The sequence below is a fragment of the Pelmatolapia mariae genome, linkage group LG14 (genome assembly GCF_036321145.2).
Source record: "Pelmatolapia mariae isolate MD_Pm_ZW linkage group LG14, Pm_UMD_F_2, whole genome shotgun sequence".
Classification (NCBI taxonomy): domain Eukaryota; kingdom Metazoa; phylum Chordata; class Actinopteri; order Cichliformes; family Cichlidae; genus Pelmatolapia; species Pelmatolapia mariae.
The window spans coordinates 34,565,608-34,577,730 of NC_086239.1; the positions used below are offsets into that span (position 1 = coordinate 34,565,608).

General features: G+C 40.8%; 2 protein-coding genes across 2 annotated transcripts in view; both read left to right on the top strand.

The window, feature by feature from the left end:
• Positions 1 to 1,715: 1,715 nt before the first annotated feature.
• Positions 1,716 to 4,933, top strand: LOC134640814 (tubulin alpha chain-like). Its single transcript, XM_063492778.1, has 4 exons — positions 1,716 to 1,830; positions 2,411 to 2,633; positions 2,713 to 2,861; positions 2,945 to 4,933. Exons 1-4 carry the CDS (start codon positions 1,828 to 1,830, stop codon positions 3,920 to 3,922), a joined length of 1,353 nt encoding a protein of 450 aa, XP_063348848.1. The 5' UTR covers positions 1,716 to 1,827; the 3' UTR covers positions 3,923 to 4,933.
• A 1,078-nt stretch (positions 4,934 to 6,011) lies between these two features.
• Positions 6,012 to 12,123, top strand: part of eml2 (EMAP like 2) — a 32,234-nt gene continuing 26,122 nt past the window's right edge. The window contains 1 exon segment of the mRNA XM_063492779.1: positions 6,012 to 6,213. Coding sequence (XP_063348849.1) covers positions 6,141 to 6,213 — 73 coding nt within the window. The 5' untranslated portion in view covers positions 6,012 to 6,140.

Genomic DNA, 12,123 nt, shown 5'->3' on the forward strand with positions numbered 1-12,123 from the left:
CATATACCTTCCACCTCCAGGAAGAGAAAAACTCCTCAATTAGATTTAGGAATGGAGTGTGAGGAGGAAGAAACTCCATAAGCATCCTGTCGTGTGCTGCAAACCACTGCCTGACTACAGCAGAGTGATGGAAGCTAACATTATCCCAAACCACTACATACATTGTCCGATTGTCACCAGGATCATCCCTTTCATTTTGTGGGATTAGGTCCCTATAAAGAGCGTCCAGTTTTGTAGATTCAGTATGCACCTCATGCCAATCCTGTCTGTTGGTTTACATTATATATATACTTGTAGGGTAGGGGATACTGTAACGCGATTCACCTGTGACTGGGTAGAAGAGGCTTTTCATTGGTTGCAAGTAAGAGTAACACACACCAATTTTCCTTAGTGTGAGATAAGGTTCACCTGAGAAAAGTAATTTATGGAGATTTTCATGGAAACTCCTTAAAAATAGGGTTTTCAAAATGGGTGTACAAATTGTTTGACAAGATGTTCAACAATTTTGAGTGCACTGACACAAGCAATGAAATGAAGACTATTAGTTGTATGGACAATGACTATTCAGCCGGTACAAGTATAAATAATTGTGACATTCATGATGAAAGCAAGGAGATAGTGATGAATAGCAAGTCAAAAGTGACCATTCTTTAGATATTTGTACATTTGCCTTTGGACGAAATGAACATGAAACCGCCACAAGGTTGTGCCAAAACGACTACATGTTGTGGAGGTTGAACTAACTGTTGTGCAAAGTGTAATTCTGTTGTGAGAAATGCACCAAAGCAACTGAGAAAAACTGTAAGCTCGCAGTTTTCTACACTCTACAAACTGTATAGCTTTCCTGCCGCCAACGATCATTACCCGGACTTCAGGTGCCGGAGCATCTGTTGTTTATAGGAACAGCGGCATATAGATGGGAAGTTTTTGTTTTGTTTTCATAATTTTGAACTTCTTATTGTTGGCTTAAAAAAAACCTTTCTGTAAACAACGTGATCATTGAACGACAACACAATAATATAGACATAATAATACAGAGAGAAATGTGAGTAAATGTGAAGCAGCGGGTAGCTGTGTTTTTATGAAGAAAATAAATACATATAAAAAAGAGAAAGAAAACAAAAACACATCAATTTATACAAAGGGATTGCTTGGTGGGATACACCTTTGTATTTTTGCATAGATCAATAGTCTTGATCGATTTCTTCTCGCAGTGTGACCTGTTTGGCTGCGTCATGAAATTTCTCACTCGTGGGACTAATAAAGATATCTTATCTTATCATCTTTTCACGTATGTAATTGAAGGCAGAGCTATGAAGACACAGAAAGAAACACATTTTTTAAATTCAGTTTTTTTGTAGTAATACTGTATTAAAATTTAAATTACTTGGTTGTACTCAAATTGTTAAAATTTATACATGAGTTACATTTATCATCCAAACCGCCAGGAGGCGATACGTAAAATGATTCTAGAAATGCGGTCCGAGGAAGTCAGGGCAAATCTAAGGGTCTATAAACCAGGGAGACATGAAATATATTTGTACGTTTAAAATTTACATTTTTATTATTATATAATTAATAGAAGACGCATTTTGCTTTATTCTGGATTAATCTGGTGATTTCTTTTTTTGTTTTTGGATAAAATTAAGCATATAGTGATCCGCGCACCTCCTAATTTATAAGAAATGGTTCGGTCCTCTCTGCAAATCAGGCGCGAATGCGTTGTCTGCGTCATTATTTCCTCTAGATCGACTCCTAACGGTTGGTTTGTAGGATTTGTTGTCGAGTTTTTCTTGCTATTCTGTACTCTAAGGACCAAACAACAAAATGGTAAGGACCTTTAAAAAGCTCTGCCAAATGTTGGTAGTTGGTTATTGATGATATGTCGGTGCGCAGTTTTTAATCTGCTGTTCTAAGGAACGAGGGAGGAAGCGTTGCCTTTAACCGAAAAGTAGAAACGGGAACATGGAAGGCAGTATACGGAACTACGTTTTACTCTTTGATAATCAGACAGGTCGCATAATTTTAAGTATCAGGAAGATTGGAGGGTATAACTGTGATTTGGGGCGTGGGGAGATGACTTGGCGCATTTTTGGTGGTTGTGACAACCCATTCCTCCCCGCTTTCCGTTCGGCCTTTTGTGCACTGGAGAGGTGTGGCTTATATCCAGTCAGTGACAACATCTGGGCCCAGCGTCCCACTAGACTTGAAAAGCTTTCAGTGCTCAGTTACTGTGTGGCTATCTTCTCTAAGACACCTTTTGAATTAACCTGCTCTTTGTTTTAGGTTTTTGACCTGGATAAATGGTGAACAGGTCGGGGAGGGAAAAAAGTGATAAGGTTTTTGTTACCCATATCATCTGTAGTGAAAAAAGTGTGAACATCTAATTGACCTGTCTTTCTTCCCACAGCGTGAATGCATCTCCATCCACGTTGGACAGGCTGGTGTCCAGATTGGGAATGCCTGCTGGGAGCTTTACTGCTTGGAACATGGCATTCAGCCAGACGGACAAATGCCCAGTGACAAGACCATCGGCGGAGGAGATGATTCCTTCAACACTTTTTTCAGTGAGACTGGAGCTGGAAAGCATGTCCCTAGAGCTGTTTTTGTGGACCTTGAACCCACTGTGATCGGTAAGCGTTGTTACCATTGGCTAAATGTAGCAGTGCAATATGTGAGTCAGTTTGAATAATAAAATGTCTGTTTCCTTAGATGAGGTGCGGACTGGGACGTATCGCCAGCTGTTCCACCCTGAGCAGTTGATCACTGGCAAGGAGGATGCAGCTAACAATTATGCCCGTGGACACTATACCATCGGCAAAGAGATTATTGATCTTGTTCTGGACAGGGTCCGCAAACTGGTGGGTAAATTCAGAGCCATTATTGGCAAAGTAAACTAGATAACTGTATCTCATTAACTTTGTCTTTCCCTCTCCATCCTCAGGCTGACCAGTGCACTGGTCTTCAGGGCTTCCTGGTGTTCCACAGCTTCGGTGGTGGGACTGGCTCTGGTTTCACCTCACTGCTGATGGAGCGCCTTTCTGTCGACTACGGCAAGAAGTCAAAGCTGGAGTTTTCCATCTACCCAGCTCCCCAAGTGTCCACCGCTGTGGTTGAGCCCTACAACGCCATCCTGACCACCCACACTACCCTAGAGCACTCTGACTGTGCCTTCATGGTAGATAACGAGGCAATCTATGACATCTGCCGTAGGAACCTCGATATCGAGCGTCCTACTTACACCAACCTGAACAGGTTGATCAGCCAGATTGTGTCCTCCATCACTGCTTCGCTCCGCTTTGATGGTGCCCTCAATGTTGATCTGACAGAGTTCCAGACCAACTTGGTGCCCTACCCTCGTATCCACTTCCCCCTGGCCACCTACGCCCCCGTCATCTCTGCAGAGAAGGCTTATCACGAGCAGTTAACTGTATCAGAAATCACAAACGCTTGCTTCGAGCCAGCCAATCAGATGGTGAAATGTGACCCTCGCCACGGCAAGTATATGGCCTGCTGCCTTTTGTACCGTGGCGATGTGGTGCCCAAAGATGTCAACGCTGCCATTGCTGCCATCAAAACCAAGCGCACCATCCAGTTCGTGGACTGGTGCCCCACCGGTTTCAAAGTCGGCATCAACTACCAGCCACCAACTGTGGTTCCTGGTGGAGATCTGGCCAAGGTCCAGAGGGCTGTGTGTATGCTGAGTAACACCACCGCCATCGCTGAGGCCTGGGCACGACTCGACCACAAGTTTGACTTGATGTACGCCAAGCGTGCATTTGTTCATTGGTATGTGGGTGAGGGAATGGAGGAGGGCGAGTTTTCTGAGGCTAGAGAGGACATGGCAGCTCTAGAGAAGGATTATGAAGAGGTTGGAGTTGACTCTGTTGATGGAGAGGGAGATGAGGAAGGTGAGGAGTAGGTTCATTGCAATAAAATCATCAAAGTTACGCAAGTTCACTCAGAAGCACTGTTACATTGTTCTACCAAATCATGTTACACATTCCTGTGGAGGAGAGTGCATATTTTTCATCTGTGAATAAATGCGTATGAAAATTAAAATGCATTTTTTTAAATTTGACATAAGAGTGTAACATGGAGACATGACGACTTCATTTTGTAGTTTTATTCTTTCAGCGTCACTTCTTTCTTCCGGGTGCTGCTGATCTTTAACGAGTACATGAGCAATTTAAAAATCAAACTTGATATCTACTTGACTAGCGATTGAGATTAATCATTTTCATAATTCATAATTTCTACATCTACTCAAGAGCTCCAAAGTATTTTACAGGTTTGCTTTACAATATAAAGAACAGAGGTATTTATTGTCTGAAAAGCTAAACTCTTAACGAGAGTGTATCAATGTTAGGTGGCTTCTGATTGTAGATTGTATGACTAAAATAAGACCTGAAGGTCAGGATCAGCCCACAGACCATCTCAATATGACTTCTGATGTCATTTAAAGGAAAACTGGAAATAAACCCTCCTGAGAGGAAAAAAATGGATTGCCTTGGAACTTGAGATTGAATCAGTTTAATAAGTTTGTACTGCCACTGACTCATTTCAACAGACTAAACTGTGCAAATAAATTATCAGTGACAAACTGAAAAACCTTTATTTATGTAGAACTAACCAACCATAAGAAAGATTTAACAGTATTAGATCAAAGTTGTCTGTAACAGTCTTTACTTAGAAAAAAGACACAAGACAAGTCAGCTTCTCTGACAAGCTGATCATTTCTTGGTGCTCTGTATCAAATTGAATCTAGTTTCATTTAATTATGCATTTGAGGCCTGGTGATGAAATTCAGTCACATACAGTCTGCATTTTAAACCAATCATGATATTTATTTATTCAAAATGTGTCCTTTAGCTAACTGAAATGTGTTTTGCTTTGCTAGCAATAAAAACATTAATACAGTTTTTGAAAGCAATCTTTCTGTTCAATATTTGTCCCAAAACATCTACCTAATAACAATAATAATCAACATCATCATCATAGGGCAATTTATTAAATCATGATTTTATTACTTACTCTTAAAAAACAAACAAACAAAACAGAAGGTATTCGTAAGTAGAAATGTTAATAATCGTAACTAAAAGCAGGTACTGCCAGCCGAACATGTTCAGAGGCTGCAGCGGAAGAGGTTTAACCTCCAGTTCTGTCTCAACGGCTTCTGGCATCGATTGTAAACACGTGTGCCAGGTGTAGCACACCGTTTCTCCGTCAATTATTCAGGAACGCAACTCCTGCCTGGGATCAGCTTTCCCGTCTCACAAACACAAACCTGTTTCATTTGGTTCGTAGTTTTCTACACTCTACAAACTGTATAGCTTTCCTGCCGCCAATAATCGCTACCCGGACCACAGCTGCCGGAGAGGCTGTTGCTATAGGAACAGCGGCACACAAGGCAGACAGACAGACGGGAAGATGTCAATGAGATTATTGCCGGAAGAAACATGGTTCTCCCTTCAAAATAAAAGCGGGTCCCATTGCAAAGGAGACCCAAAACTAAGGAAAAACAAAAGAAAATAAGTAAATAAAAGTAATGTAAAAAAGATAACATAAAATAAATAAAACTGTCCCCAGAAATATGAATTTAAAACATTACAGATAATTACCTTTTTATTTACTTAAAAGAAGAAAAGTCAGATTAAACTGCTTATATCCTGCTGACCAGTAGAATTGAATGTCTTTTAGGTTACATAGTGTTTCAAAATAACTTCACTGCAGAGTCTTTGTCATTTGTATAAATTAAGGTGACTATATAGAAACATTTTTAATCTGTATTGTTTTGATATTGTATTAAAATCTACATTTAATTTAGTCCAAAATTTACATCACAATCGCATTCCTAATCATATTAAGCGGCTGAGAAGCAGTGTTGAATATTACTTTGAAAGCACGCAGAGGAAGTGCAGTTTGTCCCACAGGGTGCACTTGACGGTGGCAGTAAGGCAGGAGCGGGAATAGCCGGAGAGCCGAGGCAGGTAAAAGTGTGTTTGTGTGTGTGTGTGCGTGTTTGTATGATGAGACAGAAAGGGGTAACGGCGTGAAGAAGAGAGGGAGAGAGGTGAAAGGAGGACAAAGCAGACGAGTGAGAGTTGGAAAAACAGAAGAGATAACAAAAGGAGGAAAGGATGTCGGAGCGGGTAGCTTCGTGTGGGAGCCTGTATGACAGCACCAACCTGCTGCTACAGTACTGCAACAACGGTGAGCTGCTTCTCATTCCTCTCTATCAGACACAACGGGGGAAAATAAAAAACACCGCCGTCCAGACAGCTGCACAGCTCTCCTATTTCATTCAGAAAAATCGACAAAACAAACAAACATGGCTTTGCATTCTTCTGGAGAACGTTTTAAAATATATTTCAAAAATATCAGAAGAGATGTTGAAAATATTTAGTGTCTTCTGATTTTGCTTACGTGGTTTGTGTCTGTGTAATGAGCTTTGTATGATTTTACTCTTTTATCATATTCGATTAGTGCTGGCTCTTATTTATATATGTGTATATATATATATATATATATATATATATATATATATATATAATGTACATAATTGTTTAAAACTCTTTTTTACACATTGCATCGAAAATTGGATAAATATTATTAACACTGTTGTCAACGTGCAGTTCTTTTAGTTGCTACAATAAAAACAGATGAACACATTTTAAGTGAACTGCGTTTGGAGGCACAAAGTTTTCTATTAATTTAATCTATTTATTTATTAAAATTTAGATATGGCTTATATTCATTTCCACAGTTCCCAGCTGTTTGGGTGTCTTTCTGACAGGGTTGTGCTTTTAATAGTTAGAGAGTAAAATTTATTGAGTTATCACTAAGTCATTTACGTGAGTGAAGAACCACACTTTAGGGCCACAAACCGCTGTTGGAAATACAATTGACCTGTTGCCTTTAGCACTAAAGTGGTGGAGGGATTATGGTTGCCATCATGAATAGGAACTTTGTCTTGTTCGCCATGTCAGCAGCTTATTTTTTACACTGATGGTCATTTGACAGTTTCCTTTTCTTTTTTCCCCCGTGCTGCCTCGTCTGCCTGTGTCGGTCACATCCTGGTTAACAAATATGATGCAAATGCCCGCCTGATGCTGCTAGAATAGATCATATCTGTGGTCACGCTAGAGGATTGTGACAGGTGTACGAGGTGGTGATGAGTTTCTAAGGCTGTTTTAGACAAATTGTCTCTGTGGATAGATTCATGTGGAGATGCAAATACCATCAGTGGAGCAGTTTAAGGCGTTTGAACTGTTGTTATCTTAGGGAAGTATCTGTGGATTGCATTAACCCTGCAATCGACTAAACTTCACAGACAGCCATATTGAGAAGCAGGTGGGGAGACGGCGAGGGGTCGTGAGAGTCTGATCAGAGCTGTGATGTGTGTTATCCAAGAAGGAGCATGTGCCAATCAAAGCATTTGGTGGAGGCGGGGGTCCAAAGCCTCCTGCAGCTTCCTGGGTCATAATGATTTCAGTTAAACTGTAAGACAAATGCACAGCCTCAGCTCGTTGATCTTCACAGTAGCTGAGCTCAGGTGATAGAATAAAGTCAAATTAAAACAAAAAGAGGAAAATATTGCTTGTAAGTTACAGTGGAAGCTTGTTGAGTGACAGCTGGTCCTGCAGCTGAGGGTCAACTGCTTTATTTGGACCACTTTAGATGCATAATGACTGGCTTTTTGGCTTCTTCACTTTATTGTTAAAACAAAAATTCATGCAAGCACATGCCATGGGGTTGTTTAGCTGGTTTGGATTGTGACTTTTAGTGGGGACTCTACTTCTAAAATTATTGAAAGCAAAAACAGAAATAATTTGCACCCTCCTTTGTCAACAGGGTGAAGCACAGTATTTAATCTGTGTCTGGATACTACAGTCAGACAATAAACACTGTTTAGTTTTAAACTAGGTGCTGAAATATGCCTGTGTGAAGTGTGAATCAGTCATAAGAATAACATGAAGGTGTCTTATTGCAGGTAGCAGGCTGCAGGTAGACAGGAATGAGCTAAGTAGAGAACAGAGTGTGTTATAATTCTGTTAGTAGACTCTGTTAGCAACAAGAAGCTCAAGAGAGTTTAACTTAGCCAAAATGTGTCATCTTTTACGTGTCTATTGAAGCACCCTGTTTCGTTCCCTTTCCTTTGACCTGTCTGTCAATCTTCTTGTATCTGCCATCTGTCCTCTCACTGCTGTAACCAGAGATCCTCCATCTTGATCCGATGTGTTGTCCTGTCCTGGTCAACTCTTGAGCCAAATGCAGTTTGGATTCTCCAGTGTTTAAAAAATTTTCTAGTCAAATTAAACACATAGTCTGTTTGAACATATTGAACGTCTGGCTCCAATAAAGCTGAATGTTCTATTTGTAGGGCAGTATAATGAGTTAGTTTAGCATTTCCAGTACTGACAGGTTTTATAGCTTTTATCTAAATGATGCTGTTGAGGTAAATACAACACATCAGGCTTCCTTATACATTCTTTCTCAGTCCTCAGAGCTTTAACTCTTTAGCTCATTTCAGAATTGCACAGTTGTCCTTTGAATCGAATATACTTGTTCATATTGTGATAACTTTAGCACAGAGACATATGAGGACACACTGTACAGGCATTAAGTGATTCTCAGTTATTAAAGTCTGCACACAGACGTCATTAATGGCCTCACAATAAATTTCAGTGTGCCTCACTTCTCTCCGTGCTGTTGTTTTAGAGTCGACAGGAGGTTTACGCTACTAACTAGCAATTTACTTTGTATTGTTATTTGGGTTCCGGTTTTAATAATAGTTTGCATTTCATATGCAAATTTAATTTGGTCATCAGTGGGGCATGAAGAAGATTTTTAACTAAATCTCATATCGCACTATTTTATCTGAAGAAACAAGACTCTAAATGGGCCATTTCCCTTTGCACATCCATATTTTATGATTCATCTTTGTTGCAGTGGTGTATTTAACAACATGCACCTGTTATCTCTACCAAAGTATGCACATGAGTGCATGAATCCATACTGACATCTGGACCACGTTTACAGTGCAAAGTGATGCTGTGCAGCCTGCAGAGTGCCACTTTACCAGTGCAGAGTACAGTCTGTTCCCCCAGCTGAAGACTGAAATGACTAGCAGCTGAAGCAGCGTTTGGAGCGTTACAGCGACAAACCCGTCAATCATGGCATACTGTATGCTGCACAGCTGCCATTTGCAAACTCTGTTTAGTGGCAATGAAAAGAAAAAAGCGTCACGCATCAGTCTGCTGAGAAATCTCTATCCTTATGGCACGCTGAGGTTTCAATTCAAATGGCAAATGTTTAAAATGTAAGATTTACTGTATTATTTATTTAAATGTTGGTATAGAGTGAGGAAAAGACTTCCCACCTTTTTAAAGACTTAATTTACAGTTCAGTGAGAATAGTGCTAGCATTGTAAATGTTTAATCTCTGTTGTGAGGTAACTTCCTGTTAAAAAGGAGTTTTTTTCTTCCTACTGTTGCCAAAGCGCTTGCTCGTAGGGGGTCATATGATTGTTGGGAAATTCTTTACCTTACAATATAAAATCACAACTATTGTTGTGATTTGGTGCTGTATAAATCACATTGAGTTGTACATGTAAAATTTTGTGGTCCTCTCAGACTCTGGGGGAAACCTCATCACTATGATAACCAAGAATATGGGAGAGAAGCTTTTTATGGGGGCATTATGTGACAAACACAAATTTTATGTTGTGAAATGAGGTTTCTTCTTGTTGAAGGTTCTTCCTCCCAGTTTTCACCAGGTGCTGCTCATTGGGAACATGCAATGAGTGGAGTTCTCTATAATATTGTGGGGTCTTGGCATTATAATTTATCGTCCCTTAAGCAGGCTGAAACAGCGTACAGTGCAGCACAGAAGATTAAGCTGTGTCACACTTTAGCTACATAGACTGGAAATTGATCTGCTATCATTGGTTTTGGTCTTTTCCTGTCGGTAGAATATCACAGACTCATCTTTTAAAGCACCAAAATTGGCCATACTGTTGTTACCAGTTTGTCACATTTCCAGATGAGTGCATGCAGATCTTGAATGAGAATATATTGCATGGTAACTGGACAGTTTTTACATTTTTACCTGCAAGGACACGGACTACAGTGGTGGCATTTATTCTCATGTGGTGCGTAACCTTTATGTGGGTGAGTGAGTGCATGTCATTGATCCTGGACGTCGCAGCATCTCTTCCTGGTGGTGCCTGGCTGTGCTGATGCTGATGCAGTGTGTTTGTGTGGCCCTAAGCCAGGCTCCACCCCTTCTGCCTCGGCTTTCTCTCTGCCTGTAGCTAATTAATGAGACAGGAGGAGGGATATAAGGGAAGGAGTAGAAAAAGAGGAGAGAGAGAGAGGAGGAGGGGATGGGAGGAGGAAGAGGGAGTGGTCCAGGAAGGAGGAAGTGGAGGTGGAGGAAGGAGTGGGTCAGCAAAAGAGGATGGCAGATGATTTTTGTGTGTGTGTGTGTGTGTCAGAGATAGAGAGAGAGCGAGAGGGTGAGCAAGCACCGGTCACAGATGGGAAGGGGAGGGAATGGGAGTCCAGGAAGTCTCTAAGGAAGAAGAGTGAGGGCAAGTGGACAAACTGACTGACTGCTCTGTGGATTGAGTGACTGGTTGATTGACAGGAGGAGTGACCAGGCACTCAGCGTGGCACAATGGCAGGTAGGCACGTCGAGCTCCACCTTCATCATCACTTCACTGCAGCATAAATATTCCAGCAGCCAACAATCTTCTTATTGTCCTGTGCCGACTTCCCTACCTCTTTGACAGGATCACACTTACACATCCCTCCGGATTTCATCATCCACATTTTTCTTCCATCTGTTTTTCTTTTTACTCCATTCCCTCTGATTTCTACTTTGTTACTTTCTCTTTTCCATCCATCCTTTTCTTTTGTCTGCCACCTTTTTCCATCTGTCGGCATGTTTCTGTTCCCTGATAGCAGCCATGTCTGTATTATCCTCACATCAGCTTTGCTTAAAGTGCAGTGCTGTGCTGGGATGGAGATGGAAGTTAGCTCGTATTGAGTGTGTAATGCTTACTGAATGTCAAATAGATGTGGGCTTAGGTTTATATGACAGCAAGAGAATACCACTGAGGTGTGTGTGTGTGATGATTCAAGGGCAACTTGAAAAGTAGCCGGTGCTGCAGCGCTCTTTAAACAGGTGTCCTGTCAGTAGATGAGATAAAATCAGCAGAGGTGAACTCTGCTGATCTCTCTTTGTTTACTGTTTCATGTGCCACCATATGCCTCCTTGATTACTTTGTCTCTTAAGTAACATTTAACAAGTCTAATGCAAACTCTGCAACTCATCAGGCAGCAACACAAACACACCTCAAGGGGAATAAAGTTAGATCTGTACACATCATATAGGTGTACAGTATCGACTGTTACAAATGTGTGTTCTTATATTAAACGTGGACAAAGTTTCAAATAAAATCAGTGTACAGTAGGGGCAGAGGCTGTCTTGTTTGCGAGGCTCAATCAGTCAGTAAAAGTTGGGTTAAAGTAGTGGTTTCAGGCAAAGCTTAAAGTGAAGGTTTACACTGTATGGGATAAATGTGGATTATTTTAAGTTGCCAATCATGCAAAGTTACAATAAAATCTGAAGCTGGAAACAAGTGTAATATGTCTCCTTTTATGACCAATTGACCAAAACCAGTGGATTTTGTTTTTCATCACAATATTCAGCATGTTGGTACCTTGGTTACTACTGTTCCTTAGAGCCAGAAGGTCCTGGGTTCAAATCCAGTTGACCTGTCCAGGGTGTACCCCGCCTCTCCTGTGACAGCTGGGAAGGCTCCAGCCAGAACTGGGTAAATGGAAGAAAACGGGTGGATGGTCACAAAGCTGATGCTAGCAGCTTTATGACCAGTGTTAGCAGGCAGCACACGGTACAATTATGAAAATAACAAATAAACCTACAGCTGTTTGTGTCTTTAATATTAAATGCTTTTTACAAGTTTCGTATAAACACTTTTACGAGATGCTCGCATGAATGGCTGCCGGTATGTCAACATAATAAGGTTAGCACATTAGCATCAGATTACACGACTGAAGCTCAGCTCAATCTGTTGCCAGTTGATAAAGCTCTGAC